Source organism: Megascapheus bottae, chromosome 6 (genome assembly GCF_031878675.1).
Source record: "Megascapheus bottae isolate mThoBot1 chromosome 6, mThoBot2.hap1, whole genome shotgun sequence".
Classification (NCBI taxonomy): domain Eukaryota; kingdom Metazoa; phylum Chordata; class Mammalia; order Rodentia; family Geomyidae; genus Megascapheus; species Megascapheus bottae.
The window spans coordinates 78052137-78070215 of NC_143514.1; the positions used below are offsets into that span (position 1 = coordinate 78052137).

At 58.7% G+C, this 18079-nt stretch overlaps 1 protein-coding gene across 2 annotated transcripts in view; it reads left to right on the forward strand.

Moving 5' to 3' along the window:
* Casz1 (castor zinc finger 1) overlaps positions 1-18079 on the forward strand; it is a 117144-nt gene that overhangs the window by 87427 nt on the left and 11638 nt on the right. For both annotated transcript variants that reach the window (XM_090335837.1, XM_090335836.1), the window contains 9 exons: positions 4417-4908; positions 8353-9187; positions 10031-10099; positions 11464-11554; positions 12213-12377; positions 13277-13449; positions 13944-14773; positions 17462-17597; positions 17850-17913. In XM_090335837.1, coding sequence (XP_090191963.1) covers positions 4417-4908; positions 8353-9187; positions 10031-10099; positions 11464-11554; positions 12213-12377; positions 13277-13449; positions 13944-14773; positions 17462-17597; positions 17850-17913 — 2855 coding nt within the window. The remainder of the gene's footprint in view (positions 1-4416; positions 4909-8352; positions 9188-10030; positions 10100-11463; positions 11555-12212; positions 12378-13276; positions 13450-13943; positions 14774-17461; positions 17598-17849; positions 17914-18079) is intronic.

An 18079-nucleotide genomic window follows, 5' to 3' on the forward strand; every position in this document is an offset into this window, starting at 1 on the left:
TTGGACATCTGAGCCAGGTATCTTCCCACCACCTTAGTCACTGGGTGACTGAGGGCTTTTGTCACCTCCGCTGTCTCATCTGGAAACAGAACAACCAGTGTGTGGCTAGCTGATAGCCCCCCTGGGTGATTGCCAGTGCTTCGCAGAAGCAAGGTGTTCAGGAAATGTTCACGGCCAGTTGGCCCAAGATGCCAAGGTGGCTAGGGCAGCCACCAGAGTGGCCCAGTCATGCCCACGGCCCCCTGAGCTGCGTGGCCACAGGTAAGCAGGACCCCAGCACAGCGCCAAGCCCAGGGGACTGGCTCATGGCCCCTGCCTCCCCACCTCCTGATATACAGCGGGCATTAGACTGCCCAAAGGGGATTCTGCATCCTTAGGAAGAAATATGTCCTCATTTTTCTTAAACACCGTTTCCACTGAGTGAAATGTTTAGAAGGGACGCGCGGGGAGAACTTTATTTCCTACCAGGGAGTTCAGAGCCACCAAGCAGAGCCCATAAAGCACCCGGAGCCTGGTAGCTGACAGGCAGCCCAGCCTGAAACACATTACTCACGGACGTGGAGGGGTTGCCAGGCCTACCCAGGCCCCTGGAACTGTCTTCCCCTTGGCAGGACAAGCAAGTCCCAGACTCAGGGCCTCTTTCCTCCCCTTTAGCCTGGGCTACCTGTGGGAGAGGGCCTGACTCTGCCTGGGGAGAAAGGAACGTAGTTCTAGCTTCTTCCAGCCCTTTACCTCCGAGATCAGAGAGATCAGGGGACACAGGGCCCAGGTGCAGTTCTAGGAGCCCTCCCCCACCTCTGTCTCACCCAGAACTGGCAGGAGCCCTGGCCTTGCCAGCCTTCGGAGGGAATGATGAGATTCATGCCATACCGGGCCCTTCTCCCAAGGCCCTCCCTTCATTCGATTTCTGAAGCTGGCTGATTTGAATATTTATAAATATCAGTAAATTATTTATTGTAGCAATCTGCTGCACCATTTTACCCATCACAGTTAACACTTTAGGGGGCTCTGTGGTGTGGGAACAAGAAGTAGAGCTGGGGGAAGAAAGAAGTCCCTGCAGGGAGGCCTGGGGCCTCCCCAGAGCCTGGATGGAGACCACGCTCAGCACCAGCCTGTGAGGGCAGCGGCAGGATCAGCTTCCTGCTCGGGCACATGGGCTGTCACAGCGCCTGCCCATCTGGCTTCCTAGGAAGCTTTGGTGAGCCCCATCCCGCGAGACTCCAGCGTGGGCTTCTCAATTCCCACTGCCCTTGGGGGCTTGTTGAGTTTGGAACCCTGGTAGGGAAGCTTTGGAATCAGGGGAGCTGTGGAGGGGCCACTTAACTGGGATAGGGGGAGTGCTGTGAGGACAGCTTTGGGCCTTAGGCCTGGCCCTTTCTCCTGGGCCAGGTAAGGCTTACCTGGCCTGGGCATGTCGGGCCACATGTGGCACCATGTGTGCATGTTGTGTCCCCTCCTAGGGCTCAGCTGCCACGTCTTAGTTCCTTGCAGCCTACAGCCTTTCGATAGGGGCCAAAGCTGACTCAGGCCTGGAGCTGGCAGAGACAGTCTGGGTGCTCATGCCACCGCTCAGGGACCAGGCTATGGCTTGCACTTTGCCGTCTCCCAGCGTTCACCCCAGAGCCACTGGGACCAGAGACAGAGGCACCAGGAGTGGAGTGGGCTGTTGATGGCCTATCTGGGCTGTTCCTCCCCTGCCCTCACCCCCCATTCTGCCTGTCCCTGAGTGAGTGGAACAAGGGTCCCTGTCTTCCCATCCTCTACCCAAGCCTGCCTCCTGGGCAGTATTGTTCCCAGAGGAAGTGTCCAGTGTAAATAGAGCAGCAGGCAGGCTGGTGGCGGGAAGGAGATGAAAGGGGCAGTGACAGGGCCGGGGACGGATGGCTTCCTCCCATTGAGGCCTGGCCACGGCGTTTATGTTTTAGGGAAGAAAGTCAGGGGAATGTTTACATGGACAGGAGTCTGGGGTCAGACCGTGGGGGTGGGTAGTCTGTGGGTCCCAGGGCCTTGATGGAGGGGGCAGCAGCTAGGTTCCACAGGGTAGACAAGGAAGCGGGCAGGCAACAGCTGAGCCCTTAGCCTCAGACATTACCCTCTTCCCACCACCTCAGCCAAACACGTGTTGGCGCTTACCACCATCACGCTTGCCTCTGTCTCTGCCCCTGTGTCCCCGGCCACCTCCACCCTTGGGATCTGCAGGGGAGTCAGAGGGAGGGCAACATCTGGAAGGCAGGTGGGCTGGGGCCAAGCAGCAGCTGGAGGGCAGGTGTAGGGGGAGTTGGCAGGAGCAAAGGGGCCTAGGGTTGGGGGTGGGCCCCGGGTACACAGCTGCAGCACAGCTGGTGGGGGGGGTACCAGGCGGGGACTGAGCAGGCACACAGATGAGACCAGGAGAGGGTGGGCTGGGTGGGGCGGGCTAAGGTTCAGGAGGCTCCAGGATGGGTGGGGGGCTGGGGGAGGGGGGTGTCACCAGCAGCAAGTGCAGCCTGGGGAGCTTCTGCTTCCCTCTTCCTTGGGATAAATATTTATAGATTCATTTGCCGTCTGCCATACACACTTGGCTGCTTACCTCCTGGTAAAAATAGTGTAGGCTTCCCCTCCCCCTCCCCTGCCCTTCCCTTCTCCATCCAGGACAGGGGACAGAGGGGCCAGTGAAGCCTGCTAGCTGGCTCAGAGGTTGAACTGGGGGGAGGGATGATGATGTTGATGATGATGATGATGATGATGATGATGATGATGATGATGCAGGGAGGGGGTGCTGCCAAGCTTCAGGGCACCCTCTCTGTGCAGAAGGAGACAGGTACACTCTGCAACATCTTGGAACTGTGGACACTCACATGTGGCATGGATATTCAGGACAGGCAAGGGCTCAGGGTCCATCAGGGTCCTGAAGCCAGGGCCCCAGGACCTGGAGGACAGCAAGCAGGCTGGGCAGACCCTTCTGTGGCAGGGAGCTGGGATAGACAAGGCCATGCATCTCAACAGTTAGCAGCAAGGTGAGGATCTGGGGCGGTGGACGCTGTGTCTGTCAGGGGGAAGTTATCTGTGTGTGAGAGTCATGTCCACGGGTGGGCTAGGGACTGTGGGAAGCTCAGCTGTGGCCTGCCATGGCTGTGGGTGTTTGCTCCATCACAGAGTAGCACCTTTGGATGCTAGACCTCAGGAGCAATCAGAATTTCTTCTCCTATAAGCAACCCGCCCATTTCCCTGGTAAGGAGTGCGGGAAGTATGGTTCAGTGGGCCTTCCACATCCATAAAGGAATGTGAGCCAAACCCACCCACCCGACCACCACCCTGTGCTCACTGAATGGAGAGATGGGGGCTTCAATGATAAACGTGCTTGTGTTCATGCTCATTGGCCTTCCTTGCCATGTGCCCCCAGGCCCCTGTGTGCCCTGACTGGGCAGAGTGTAGGATGAGCAGCCACACCCCCCTGGCTCTTCAGGATGCCAGCAGGGACTGGGGACTGTATCTAAAGGTGTCCTGGTCTGGGCGCCTCTGAGTTGGGAAGGGGGCTTCTCAGGAGTGGCCAGGCCTTCTGGGCTCAAGGAGCTGGCCAAGGCAGAGCAGGAGGACCGGGAAGTCCTGGGAGAGGAGGGCTGGCCTTCGTGAGAACCTCTGTGCTTGGGTGGCGCTTGCTGAGGCTTAGAGAAAGGGATCCGCAGTGGGAAGTTGGCCAGGGAGACTGGGGGTGGGAGGGGAAGGGTTGGGAAGACGTTGGTGAGGGAGGAAAGTGGATGGAAAGTGGAGTCTTCTGGAGATCCTGAGTGGCTGGGGAGGGGTGGAGGTGGCGAGAAGGACTCTGCTGTCCACACACAGAGGGTGGGATTTGTGGAGCCCAGGGACCTGACCTGGCAGAAGAATACTGGAGGATGCCATGCTCAGGTGGAAGGATGCCAGCTAGGAGCTGCTGGGTCGGCAAGGCAGGAGTTTGGCACAGGTGGGAAGCTGTCTGCGCTGTCCTCCCCAGGGACTGTGGTGAGGTGAAAGGCTGGCAGGTGGGGCTGACAAGGCCCAGCGGTGCAGCACCACCCTGCCAACCCCACCATCACAGGACATTGTCCTCCTCAACGCCTGCGCATCTTCATTCAGTTCCCCACATGTGTTTGGATGTGCCACCCCTTACAAGCCCAGGGAATGCTTCCTGGAACCAGTGCTAGGAAGACTTATATTTGATGGGCCATTCATTCATTCATCTCAGGCACTGTGCTAGGCTCCGAGGGAGGGGGAGGCGAGGCTGTGCCAGATGGGCTCAGAGCCCTTGGATGGAACCATGATTGATAGGATATGATTTGATGTGATGTTGTATGATATGGGGAGACCTTTGGCTTGGGGGTGTGGACCTGCCCAAGGTGTGGGGATGACCGCGGTCTGCCATGCAGGCCTCTCACCACCATGTCCCCTCCCTCCTTTCAGCTGAAGGCACCCGCTGCACAGACCCACCCTCAGGCAAGCCGGCCATGGCCGCCAAGCGCAAAGGCGGTTTGAAACTCAACGCCATCTGCGCCAAGCTGAGCCGCCAGGTGGTGGTGGAGAAGGGGGCAGAGGCGGGCGGCCCCCAGGTGGAAGGCAGCCCCGTGCAGCCTCGGGACAAGGAGCGCGGCGGCCCTGAGTCTGGAGTGGCCCGAGTCCCCCGCAGTGAAGAAGACAAGCGACGGGCCGTGATCGAGAAGTGGGTGAACGGGGAGTACAGCGAGGAGCCGGTGCCCACGCCCGCCCTGGGACGCATGGCCCGCGAGGGCCTGGAGCTGCCTCCCGAGGGCGTCTACATGGTCCAGCCCCAGGGCTGCAGCGATGAAGAAGATCACACGCAAGAGCCGAGCAAAGACAGTGGTGGCGCGGACGACAAGGACTCGGATGGACCGGCTTTGAAGGACGATGGTGGCTCCAGTGGCAAGCAGGCTTCAGGTGAGTGGCTGGCTTCGAAGTGGCAGGGCGGTGGGGGAGGAGGGGAGGGGAGGATGGAAAAGGCACAGCACCACAGAGAAGCTGAGAAGGGCGCTGTGCCCAGGGAACATACCCGCTTCCTTCTCCAAATGCCAACCCCTTATCCAGCCCACACGACCTCCCGGTAGTCAGAGGGCAGAGGATCAGAGACAAAGGCTAGAGGGACGGGTGAATGGATGGCGACATAGATGGAGGATGGACGGACAGAGGGTAGCTGGTGGTTGACGGGTGGCACACACCTGCTGAGTAACAAGCCTGTCCAGGGGTCATAATACGTGGCTGCAGGAGTGGGGAGCCGTGCCTGGGCCACGTGCATGGTACCAGGTAAGCACTCGGTCCCGCCCCCTCGCCTTCCCCTGCCTGGTACTCCAGGCAGGAACTCTCAGGCTTAGGAGGCCAGTCCAGCCTAGCCCGCAGATTCCCTTACACACCGCTGCCCAGACCTGGTCCTCTGGCTGACCTCTCCCACGAGATGGCCAGGCCCAGTTTCTCCAGTGTCCCCGTGACCTCAAGACGCAGAAGTACCCGGTGCACTTTCTGTTCTGGGGAGGGCCGGCCTGGGGTGCTCCCCATTAAGAACCCCAGGAACTGGGTCTTGGCTCTACTCCACACCCTCCTTCCAGGCTTCTCCCGGAGCCCAGCCCCTCCCCTGCCCGCTCCTCAGTCCCCTTCCCCCTGCAGCGAGGGGCGCATCTCCTCCCTGTGCGGGGAGCCCTGCGCAGCCACATAATTATGCATATAAGATATAAACAGAGCTGTTTAATTATCCTTCGCCACATCAGTGACAGAGTAATTAACAAACATTGCAAGATCAATGAGGAAAAGTGTGACCTTCAGTTTCCTCTGATAGGAAAAGCCCTTGCCGCTGCCAGACACAAGGTGATTGTGCAGGGCCTGGGAGAGGAGAGGGACAGGGACAAGAGCCGCTGTCCCCTCAGCCTCTCCATGCTCACACACCTGGCTCTGCTCAGGGCCTGGAGGTAGGGGACTAGCCTCACCTCTGGACAGGAGGCAGGGCTGGGCATCAGGACCAGCTGCCCTCCCAGCCCAGGGAGATCCCCAGCTACCTGCCATGAGTTCTCCAGGCCACCTTCTTTATGCCTGGAGTCTCAGCAAGGCCTGAGGGGGGCTCTGGACTGCCTCCGGGACCCCCGACTGGCCCCCACCCTGCTCGAAGCTGCCTGCCCTTCAGAGCCTTCTGTTTCTCTGCCATATATAGTGAGGGCTCAGCTGCCTCCAGCTATTTTTAGCCCTCTCCCTGGTCCCTGAGCCACTGCAGCCAGCAGTCAGACGAGCCCACTCCCCGCCGGGCCAGCCCCCAGCCTGGCTAGGTGGTGCGCAGGCCTGCCCTGCCCTGTGGCCTGCCGGACCAGATGTCTGTCAGCTCCTGAGTCACTCAGCCCAGCCTAAGGCCCAGAGAGCTGCCTGTGACTGTCCTGGCCTCAGTAGGTCCCAGTGTCCCCCAGAAATGTCTCCCTTCTCCCAGGAGCTGGAGCCCCTTCCACATTCATACTGGCTCTGTCCAGCCAGGCTCTACCACAGTCTTTCAGACTCCCTGGGGTATGTTCTGGACTCCCAGACTTGACAGGCTTGGATGTGATCTGTAGAGAAGAGTCCTCTCTGGATTTCCCCTGGTTGCTAAGACCTCCAACCTGGGAAGGGGGGAAGGGTCTTAGCCACTATTCTGTGTCCAGAAGGGTAGATCCACACTCTAGTAGAGAGAGCATTGGTGCCCTAGACTGTGTGTGTACACAGAGCTCTCTATCAGGACACAAGAATCAAGATGCCGGGGGTCGGGGAGCGGGGGGCAGTAGCTCACCTCTCTAATCCTAACTACTCAGGAGTCTGAAATCTGAGGATGGTGGTTTGAAACAGCTTAGACAGGAAAGTCCATGAGACTTCTTTTTTTTCTGTCCGTTGTGGGGCTTGAACTTGTGGCCTGGTTGCGGTCTCTGAGCTCATTTTACTCAAGGCTAGTTCTCTACCACTTTGAGCCACTGCATCACTTCCAGCGGTTAATTAGAGATTCGAGTCTCATGGACTTTCCTACTTGGTCTGGCTTTGAACTGCAGTCCTCAGATCTCAGCCTCCTGAGTAGCTAGGATTGCAGGCATGTACCACCAGCACCCAGCCACCATGAAACTCTTCTCTCCAGTTAACTACAAAAAGCTGGGAGAAAATGGGCCTGGAGTTTGGTCTAGTGGTAGAATGCTTGCCTAGCATGCACAAAGACCCGGGTTTGATTCCCCGGTACCATACACATGGAAAAAAAGCCAGAAATGGTAGAGCTCTGGCCTTGAGGAAGTGTTCAGGCCCTGAGCTCAAGGCCAGGACTGACAAAAAAAAAAAAAAAAGGCTGCGAGTAAATATGTGTACTTAGCCTTGAGCCCACAAGCTCAGGAGGGGCTTGAGAGCTGAGGAGCTGCACATGGGGTTTAAGAGACTGTCTATGGGTACGTGTGTAGAGGTGGGAAAATGAGCCTGTGGGGGTGTGTGACGAAGCACGTGGATGTCAGCTTGTGTACATGGGCCTGTGGATATGCATATGAGGGAACAGGTGTTCCATGTGGCTGTGTGTATGAGGGGGGATGTCCCTGGGGGAGGTCACCCCAGGGTCAGTGTGTCCTGTGTGAGGACCATGGGGAAGATGGATGGTCACTCCTGGACCTGTGGCCCTGGACTGGGCAGAGTCGGCCAGTCCTGCTGGTTTGTCCCAGTGACCACCCTGTGTGTGCACAAAGGGACGGTAGAGTGGCTGGGGACTCCTCCCCTGGGGAGGGGATCCTGGGGGGTCTGGTGGGCGTGTCGGCACTGATGTTGGGGAATCATAGTCAAGCAGGCCAGGGCCTGCCTGCCATGTCTCAGGTGAAGCCCCACCTGCTCAGGAGATCCTCTGTGGGGGTCAGGGAGGGTCCATCAGGTAGGACCATCCATGCGGCTTTACCCCGAGCATCTCTCCTGGCCCTGGGCTCCCTCCAGGGCTGTCCGGCCAGCCGGCCCATGACCGCGGCCCCCGCCCGAGAAGGTAAGCTGGGATCCGGCCTTACTTCCAGTAAAATGACTTCTCTTTCATATTAGGCCAAGGCAAGAGAGCAGAGACATTTATGAAACTTTGTTTAATGTACTGAAAAGCCATCGGCCAGAACATTTAGGAAATTGATTTTCCTGGCATTGATGAACTCGTTTTATTTTACCCCAGTATTAATTACTTTTTTTTAAAACAAATTAATTTAAGAGTCGTAAAACCTAACAAGTGAGCCAAATGTCCATAGATCATGTCCTGCTCCGCCCCCTCCCCACGCCGGCCTCCTCCCCCGATGAGGGGCGTCCAGCATGGGGGCCCCCCGTCCCTCTCCTGCTGCCCACCTCCAGAGGTGACCTGCCCCTCCCACCCCTCCCCTGTAGGAGAGGCTTCCTCACTGCGGGACTACGCGGCCTCCACCATGACCGAGTTCCTTGGCATGTTTGGCTATGACGACCAGAACACAAGGGATGAGCTGGCCAGGAAGATCAGCTTCGAGAAGCTTCACGCGGGTTCCACCACGGAAGCAGCCTCCTCGTCCCTGCTGCCCACCTCCGAGGACAGCCTGAGCAAGCGTGCCCGCTTCTCCAAGTACGAGGAGTACATCCGCAAGCTCAAAGCCGGCGAGCAGCTCTCCTGGCCGGCCCACGGCACCAAGGCCGAGGACCGGGTGGGCAAGGAGGGGGTCGGCCCCCTGCCCGGCCTGCGGCTCCCCAGCAGCACGGCTCACCTGGAGACCAAAGCCACCATCCTGCCCCTGCCGTCACACAGCAGTGTCCAGATGCAGAGCTTGGTGGCCCGAGCGTCCAAGTACGACTTCTTCATCCAGAAACTGAAGACGGGCGAGAACCTGCGGCCCCAGAACGGAAGCACCTACAAGAAGCCATCCAAGTACGATCTGGAGAACGTCAAGTACCTGCACCTCTTCAAGCCTGGGGAGGGCAGCCCTGACATGGGCGGGGCCATCGCCTTCAAGACCGGCAAGGTGGGGCGACCCTCCAAATACGACGTCCGGGGCATCCAGAAGCCGGGCCCCACCAAGGTTCCGCCTACCCCCAGCCTGGCTCCTGCACCCCTCGCCAGCGTGCCCAGCACCCCCAGTGCCCCAGGGCCAGGGCCTGAGCCACCTGCCTCCCTGTCCTTCAACACTCCCGAATACCTGAAGTCAACCTTCTCCAAAACAGACTCCATCACCACGGGGACTGTCTCCACTGTCAAGTAAGCCCCCCTCAGCCCCTCCAGGCCACCTGAGCCTTGGGACAAGACTGGGAAGAGAGGCAGAGAGGCCGCCTCCTTACCCGTGAAACCCACAGCGGTGGGCACATCCATGGGTGCCAGCTCGGCCTCCCATCATAGAAACACACACACACCCCACTCCCCGTACTTCTTCCGGTGAACCTGCTCACTCTACATCTCCTCTGTACCCTCACTTGCTGTCACACACCCAGACACTGGTGCACACCCCGTTTGCCACATTGGCTTCCTCTGATTGCTGCCATCAGGCTGTGCTAGACTAACTCTGCCCCACCCTGGGGGCCATGCCTGTGGTTCTTTGGGCTCAGAGCCTGGACCACGGAGGAGGCAGGAAGAAGCAGCTAGAAAGCTGTGGGGAGGTGCATTGGTCCTTTCAGCCTTAACCCAGGAGTAGAAAACTAGCCTGGATGGAACAAATGATGGGTCATACAGGACGAATGCTGTCCTTCCACTGCAGGCCCTGGGGGCTGCGAGGCCCAGTCAATCTGGGTGGCATCCTCACGCTCGGTGCATGCTGGGAGCCAGGCTCCAGTTTCTCAGATTTCCTGCCCAGGTGGATTCTTGGCCTGGCTGGGCCTCTAGCCCTCTGGCCTCGCCTTCTCTGGATAGCCCAGTTCTCATCAGAGTTGGCCTAACTGAGCCCCTGCCAGGGTTCTACCAAGAGCCTTTCTCAGTCCCATCCTGAGCCTACTGCAGAACCCAAAAGAAAGGGGCCAGGGTGCGGGACAGGGAGCTGCCCACCAGATACTCCTGGGGGCCCAAGGCCACCCTTTCCACTAATCAGCTGTGCCCTGTGTGTCTCACCAGGAATGGATTGCCCACAGATAAACCAGCTGTCACCGAAGATGTAAACATTTACCAGAAATATATTGCCAGGTAGGCCTCTAGGGAGGAGACTGTGGAGAGGAGGCGGGGGAGCCAGGAACATCCAGGGAGGGGGAGGGGCTGAGCTGCCTCCTCCCGCCCCCTCTCACTCCTGTCCCTAAACTGACCACTTCAGCCACATAGTCCTTAAATGGCTTTTTTTTCCCCCAGGTAGGGCTAGGGGACAAGGGGCTCCATTGCAGGCCAGGCTGCAGGCCCTACTCCACAGCTGCTCTGGGTTCGGTCCCTACACAGGGCTTTTAGTGGAGCCATGGCCACTGGGGAGCTGTGAGACAGTTGTCCTCTGATGTGGCCCACTGGACCCCTAGGAATGGCCCTGATGATAGTGGGCTCCAGGTCCACTCCTTTCCATCCAAAGGCAGTGGAACCCTCAACAAATCGAAGCCCAGGTCCCCCGAGGCTGGGCCTGGCAGCAGCTCTTTCTATGATCATCTAAGTTCTTCCTGTCTCTGTCTCTGCCCCCTGTCCCTCTGTTGTCCCCGTTCTACTCTCTTCTGTCTTTTCTTTTCCTCTCTCTCTCTCTCTCTCTCTCTCTCTCTCTCTCTCTCTCTCTCTCTCTCTCTCTCTCTTATTATTACCATCGTTATTATCGGGGCCTTAGCAGATGGTCCTTTTGGCAGCTCCAGCTTAAATATTTATTTGTGAGTAGTTTTCCCCTGTCTCCCGAAACCCCAAAACTCCACCATCCACAATGGGAGCCTGGATGAATCCCCCACTTTCCCACTCTCAGAACCCCCCCCCCACCAGGCACGGCCACCACCAGGGCTGTGCGCTCTGCACCCTGCCAGCGGCAGCAGGGCTGGGGGTGCTGGGTGGCGTGGGGCTCTTGGCTGTGCACTTGGCTGGAGAGTGAGCTCCCACCATGGGAAGCCAAACAGATGCTCTACGTTAAAAATTCATAACTCTGGACTGTTTCAACTGTCAGGAAAAGCCCAGAACAGAGAGAGCCCTTTAACACTTCGCAGCAGCAACGCTCTGCCTGCTGCAGCCAGGTCCTCTCCCTAGCCAGGCCTAGGCAGAGGGTGGGTGTGTGGGGATGGGCCAGGTCACCACCTGCAGAAGCTCCAGGCCTTTTGTCTGTCCCTCCTCTGATTTGTGGCTTGTGGCCTGCTCTACTTTCCTTACCCACCTGGGTGCCAGGCCTGTCTCACCTGGCACTCTCTCTCAGGCAGCGACTGGCGGGCAGCTGGGATTGCTGACAGCCTTAATGCTTGGCCCTGCGGTCCCCAGGCCTGGACTACTTTGTCGGTCTCTCCCCGCTCGCACCCAGGCTGTCTGGACCACCACAGTGTAGAGGTCAGACCTAAGGCCCCGGCGGAGAGGCTCTGGGCTGACCCCTCTGCTGTTCCCTTCAGGTTCTCCGGCAGCCAGCACTGCGGCCACATCCACTGCGCCTACCAGTACCGTGAGCACTACCACTGTCTGGACCCTGAGTGCAACTACCAGGTATGGGCCACCCCGCCTGTCAGAGGCGGAAGGGGGCCTGGGCCTAGGTGGGCCCTCGACTTTGCTTGATCAGGCAGGGCACACGAGCCGGCCAGCAGCCCACCCACATAACCTGGATTCCAGCGAAGAAAGCCCCCAGTCGGGTCTCCAGCCGTCAGTGTGCTGGGCTTTCCCTTCGCTGGGAATGTAGCATAACCCGTGGCTGTGCCCACCAGCCTGCCCCCATGCTGGCTTGACTCTGCCCACAGTCTTCTGAGGTTGGTGATACCGGGCAGGGCTCGTGATCTGTGGTGCCAGGCAGGCTGCACAGGGTGGTTCTGCTTTGCCAGCTCAGACACATGGCCACAAGTCGGGTGCATTGTCACCCATCCGAGCCCTTGATGCCGTGGCAGGGACTGTGCTTCTTATGTGCCCGGGGGGGAGGTGGTACTGTTGGGCAGTCAGAGATGGTTAGGAGGGGTCTCTGAGCCTTCCAGCTCGTCCCTGCCCATGGCCAGTGTCTGGGAACTGGCCAGGCAGTCTGGACTGCCCTGGCCCTCGGAGGGGTTATTTTTAGGGTGACCTGAGGGCCTTGGGTCCAGCCCTGGCCCGGGCAGTCAGCCTTGGCACATGGGTTAGGGGCAGGGGCCCTTGCCAACTCAGCGCTCTCTCCTGGCAGAGGTTCACGAGTAAGCAGGACGTCATCCGGCATTACAACATGCACAAGAAGCGGGACAACTCCCTGCAGCACGGGTTCATGCGCTTTAGCCCACTGGACGACTGCAGCGTCTACTACCACGGCTGCCACCTCAACGGGAAGAGCACGCACTACCACTGCATGCAGGTGACTGCAACTCAAGCCCCCACCGGCCTCCCTTCCTCCTAGCCCAGCATGGAGGGGCAGCTGGCACACCGAGTGCTCCAGAGGCTCCGACGTGGCCAGAGTCTGGTGGCCAGTCTGTGGGGGCCTTCCCTGTGGCCATACTTGGTGTTGGGGGGAATTCAGTGAGCTGTTTATACAGACCGACATTTTTCAGGCTTTAACACCAAGAGTAGCATTGCAAATGATTCCTGGGGAGGTTTTTGTTTAATTCTTTGTTTTAATGCCACACTGAGTCTGGGCTTTTTCAAGGTGTCAGGTCCAGAGGGAGCGACTTTAGGTTGCACATAGCAGCCTGCGCCTCCTCGGTGTCTGTCAGGGGTTGTTATGGGAAACAACCTGGGCAAGGAAAGGGGGGCTGCCCCCCCAGATCTGAGATGGTGCAGACACTGGCACAGCCCAGCCTTCAAGGGCGCTCAGAGCCACTGCTTTTTTTACTCAATATGGCAACGTTGTCTGCCTGGCCAAGCTGCGGTGGATGGGAGGGCCTTGTGCCCAGGAACCATCCATTAAGCAAACCCCTGAATTAAAGGTAAGCTCCAGGGCTTGTGCCCTCCCCCCTCCCCACGCCCCATCCACCCTGTGAGGGCTTTCGAGGTATGGCCACTGTGTAGAATGCCCAACCTAACTCCAGATAGCATGGCTCCCTCACCAGGAAGTGAGTAGAGGTTCAAGGACAGCCTCATTCTCCCTGCACACAGGTCCTTAGAGGGGCTCTGCTCCCCAGTCTGGGCTGATCTGAGGAGCCAGAGCTCCCTGGAGCAGAGGCCCTTGGTCCGGAGCCACGCCCAGCTGTACTGGCCTTGGTCCAGGAGGGCCGGGCTTGGCTTCCCTCCCCTGACAGCCATTCTGGCCTGCCTTAGGTGGGCTGTAACAAGGTGTACACGAGCACCTCCGACGTGATGACCCACGAGAACTTCCACAAGAAAAACACGCAGCTCATCAACGATGGCTTCCAGCGCTTCCGAGCCACTGAGGACTGCGGCACCGCCGACTGCCAGTTCTATGGGCAGAAAACCACACACTTCCACTGCAGGTAAAGGGCGAGCCCACGGGACTGCCCAGGCTGGGAGACTGGCAGGGAAGCTCACCCTCAGGGCAGCCAGGTCCATCTCCTCCCAGGCAAAAGGACAAAGGTCAGGAACTGCTGAAGGGTGTGCGTGTGTGTGTGTGTGTGTGTGTGTGTGTGTGTGTGTGTACGCGCACGTGGGAGTGTATCAGTCCAGGGTTTTGAAATAAGCGCCTGGATGCTGTCTCTTAGCATTTTCAATCAAGGCTGGTACTCTACCACTTGAGTCACGCTCCCACTTCCAACTTTGTGGTGGTTTGTGGGTAATAAGAGCCTCACGGAGTTTTCTTCCCAGGCTGGCTTTGAACCATGATCCTCAGATCTCAGTCTCCTGAGTAGTTAGGATGACAGGCGTGAGCCAGCAGCATCCAGCTCCTCCCAGGAAGTTGGTGGGCAGGGAGCAGGGCGGGGCCTCCCTGAGTCCCATGAGGCTCTGATCAGATTCCCAATGTTTCACCCAGGCGCCCAGGCTGCACGTTCACGTTCAAGAACAAGTGTGACATTGAGAAGCACAAGAGTTACCACATCAAGGACGATGCCTATGCCAAGGACGGGTTCAAGAAGTTCTACAAGTATGAGGAGTGCAAGTACGAAGGCTGTGTGTACAGCAAGGCCACCAACCACTTCCACTGCATCCGCGCTGGCTGCGGCTTCACCTTCACCTCCACCAGCCAGATGACCTCGCACAAGCGCAAGCACGAGCGCCGGCACATCCGCTCCTCGGGCACATTGGGGCTGCCCACCTCACTGCTGGGCGCCAAGGACACGGAGCATGAGGAGTCCAGCAACGATGACCTCGTCGACTTCTCTGCCCTGAGCAGCAAGAACTCCAGCCTGAGCGCCTCCCCCACCAGCCAGCAGTCTTCCGCATCGCTGGCTGCGGCCGCCGCCACCTCTGAGGCCGTGCCCGGTGCCACCAAGCCACCCAACAGCAAGATCGCTGGGCTGCTGCCCCAGGGCCTGCCTGGCTCCATCCCCCTGGCCCTGGCCCTCTCCAACTCAGGCCTGCCCACTACCGCATCCTACTTTCCCCTCCTTCCTGGTCGTGGGAGTACCTCGCTGCCGGTGGGTGCCCCCGGTCTGCTGGGTGCCCTGTCATCCGGGGCAACTCCTGATCCACCAGCTCTGGTGGCCTCAGGAGCTGGAGACTCAGCGCCGGTGGCCGCCACCTCCGTCCCGGTGCCCCCTGCCTCCATCATGGAGAGGATTTCTGCAAGCAAAGGCCTCATCTCACCCATGATGGCCAGACTAGCTGCAGCCGCCCTCAAGCCCTCTGCCACCTTTGACCCAGGTGAGCAGGCCGGGCCTTCCCCAGGAAGGAAGCACCTCTGGACCCAGCAGGCTCCCGTGCTCATGACAAGCAGGACAGGGCGGGGCTGGGAAGAGTGTGTGCCTGGCCCCTGGTCTCTGCCCACCAGCGCCCCCTCTCTGCCTGGGTTCCTCTCTGGGGCCCCTCATTCCAGTCAAGTGCTCAGGACGCTCATTCCTCTGCCTCTCCATCTGTGGAGCAGGGCACTGGTCCCGCGCCCTGCGCTGGCTCCCTGTCTGCTGAACACTCGTGTCACTGATGCGCCCTCAAGGAGAGCTGTTCTAGAACCCTCTTCCCTCAGGTCTTCTCCAGCTGACCTGGAGCGGGAGGAGTCTAGCCTAGTGGCAGGGTGATGGCCCCGACACCTGGACGCTGAACAGCCCGTCCAGGCTGAGGGTTGCTATCCAGCTTCTCCCCAGTAGAACTTTGTGTGTGTGTGTATGTGTGTGTGCGAGCTCACGCAGTCGCACACGCATGCGTGTATGCGCACTTGTCTGCACATGCCTATGAGTATCGGGGCTTGAACTCAGAGTCAGGGTGCTGCTCCTGAGCTGTTTTGCTCCAGGCCAGCACTATACCATTTGAGCCACGGTTCTGTTTCCACTTCCCAGCTTGTTGTGTGTGTGTGTGTGTGTGTGTGTGTGTGTGTGTGTGTGTGTGTGTGTGTGTGTGTGTGTGTGTGTGTGCGCGTGTGCGTGTTTGCTAGTTACTTGGAGATAAGCGTCTCACAATCTTTTCTGCTCAGTCTGGCTTTGAGCGCTGCAATCCTCAGATCTCAGCCTCCTGAGCAGCTAGGATTCCAGGCGTGAGCCAGCAGCCCTTGGCTGGCAGGCCCTTCTTCTCAGCACTGTCCACATGACAGCGTGGGCAGCTATGATGTGCTGGCAGCGGTGCCTGAGGAGAGCCATTGCCTCTGTAACTGAGTATCCATGCGTGCCCATGGCCACTCTATCGGACAGTGCAAGCCGGAGTCACAGGCTCACTGCTGGCCCTGCTGGCTGCTATGAGGACAGCTCTCCTACTGTCTCTTCCTTAGTCCTTCCTTTCACGTTCTCTCCCTCCCTCCTTCCCCCCTTCTCTCTCTTTGTTGTGGGGCTTGAACTCTGGGCCTGAGTGCTGTCCCTGAGTTCTTCAGCTCAAGGCTACTGCCCTACCCCTTGAGCCACAGCACCACTTATGGTTTTCTAGTGGTTCATTGGAGATAAGAGTCTCTCAGACTTTAGTGTCCAGGCTGGCTTTGAGCCACCATCCTCTGATCTCAGCCTCCTGAGTAGCTAGGATGACAGGTGTGAGCCACTTCGCCCGGCCTTCCTCCCTTTTTTCTCCTCCTCTTTCTTCTGTTTCCTTCAAAGATCAGTTTGTTTTCTAAGCCCTCAAAAAGAGTTCAGCTCATCTGGGAGGTGGTTCACTCCATCCATCCATTCATTCATTCATTCAGCAACCATGGGTGCTTACAGAGAGCAGCTTACTGGTGCTTGCTGGGAGCTGACACTGAACGGGGTGCTGGGGACCCAGGCAAGGCCCATGTGGTGACGTAGACCACGACTGTCCTCAGTAGCATGGCTGTGGGGCCGGGGCTCAGCACACACGTCCACCGGGGAACTGGCGCTGCACGGGGGTCCCGTTTCCCTGGGGACCTGGAAAGGCAGATAACTTGGGAGAAGTTCCTGTCCAGTAGGGCACTCGGGTGTCACGTGGCACTTCCACTCCTTGCGTGGTAGTGGAGAGGTCCGCCCTGACCACAGGCCTCAGGGTGGCAGAGACCCTGCAGGACGGGGGCCGCTCTGGGCTCAGTCACCAGACTGCCAACTACCTTCTTTTCCTCAGAGGCGGAAAATCTCCTTTCTCCACCAGAAAGGTCAAGCGGGGAGGGAAACCATTTTTCCTTTATTTTTAATAAAACGCCACTTTCTGTCTGTGAAGCAGCCCGCTCCGCTGTAGCGCCTTGGGGCAAATTAATATTTCAGTCACTTGGGGATTGTGGAACAGGCTGGGTGGACACCTTCCTGTCAGCAACTTCTTCCCTCCTGCTCTGCTCAGCCTCCTGCAGCCTCTTCCTGCCCAGCTCCCCGCCAGGCCCAGCCAGGTCACCGGGGTGGGCCTGGAGCCCCTTACGCTGGACAGCTTGACGGGACGAGGTCACACAGTTTGAACCACCCTGATTGGTCGTCAGCCCCAATAGGCCTGACACAGCAGATGCCCTCCCCGGGCATGCTCAGTGCAGGCAGGGCCGTCGCCTGGGCAACAGCAGGCCAGGGACCGTGGAGGGGCCGCTCCCAGTCCAGATCTGCCACTTTCCCTCAACATTAACAGAGTCTTTAATAAAAGCTTAAACGGCAGCCCCACAAATCGACTGTGACAGTTGGTGGAGAAAATGAAGGGTCCTCGCCCCCGCCCCAACCCCCTCCTCAGCCTCCCGCCCTTCTCCTCCACGAGGCCCAGAGCCCGGACAACTTTGACATAATTTTGCAATAATTATCACTTAAAGAATTGCCACACAGGGGAAAGCGTCGAAAACGATCACGTCATTGCGGAGAATCGCTGACCAGCAGCCAGGCCCCCTTTGGGCCCCTGCCCACCCAGCCCCCACCCTCCCTCCTGCTGGGGGAACAGAACTGATACCCATGAGAACCCTGAGCTCCTCTGAACCCCATCTTCCCTCCCCTGCAGGAAGCGGGCAGCAGGTCACCCCTGCCAGGTTCCCCCAGGCCCAGGTGAAGCAGGAGCCCGGTGAGAGCGCTGGCACCCCAGGCCCCCACGAAGTCTCCCAAGATCGCAGTCTAGACCTGACTGTGAAGGAGTCCAGGTGAGGAGGGGCTGCTGCAGAGCCAGACTGGCCCCGGAGAGGAGGCCCCCGAGAGGAGGCCCGCAACAGCACCGTCCAAGCTGGACCCTGGCAAGGCCTCCTGGTCCCCCTTCCCACTCGGGGTGCACCCTTCTGGTCAGGCAGCTGCAGCAGGCAGGGTCAGAGCCAGCGCTGGGACCGGCTGGGAGGGGTGCGTCTCTGGGCCCAGTCCTGCAGATGTCTGAGCTGAGTCCCTTGGTTTGTGTGTTCTAGTAATGAATCAAATGGCCACGCAGTCCCGGCAAATTCATCTCTTTTATCCTCGCTTATGAATAAGGTAAGAACCATCCATCACACGCCTCCTATTCCCCCACCCAGAGAAATTAAAGCTGGGCTGGGGGGTGGGGGGATGTGTTTGTTTTTTAATGTTTTCCCTCTAATAAGATGAGTTTGTACCATTTAAATTTTGAGGCCATTTTTCATCGAATATAATTTCAGAGCCA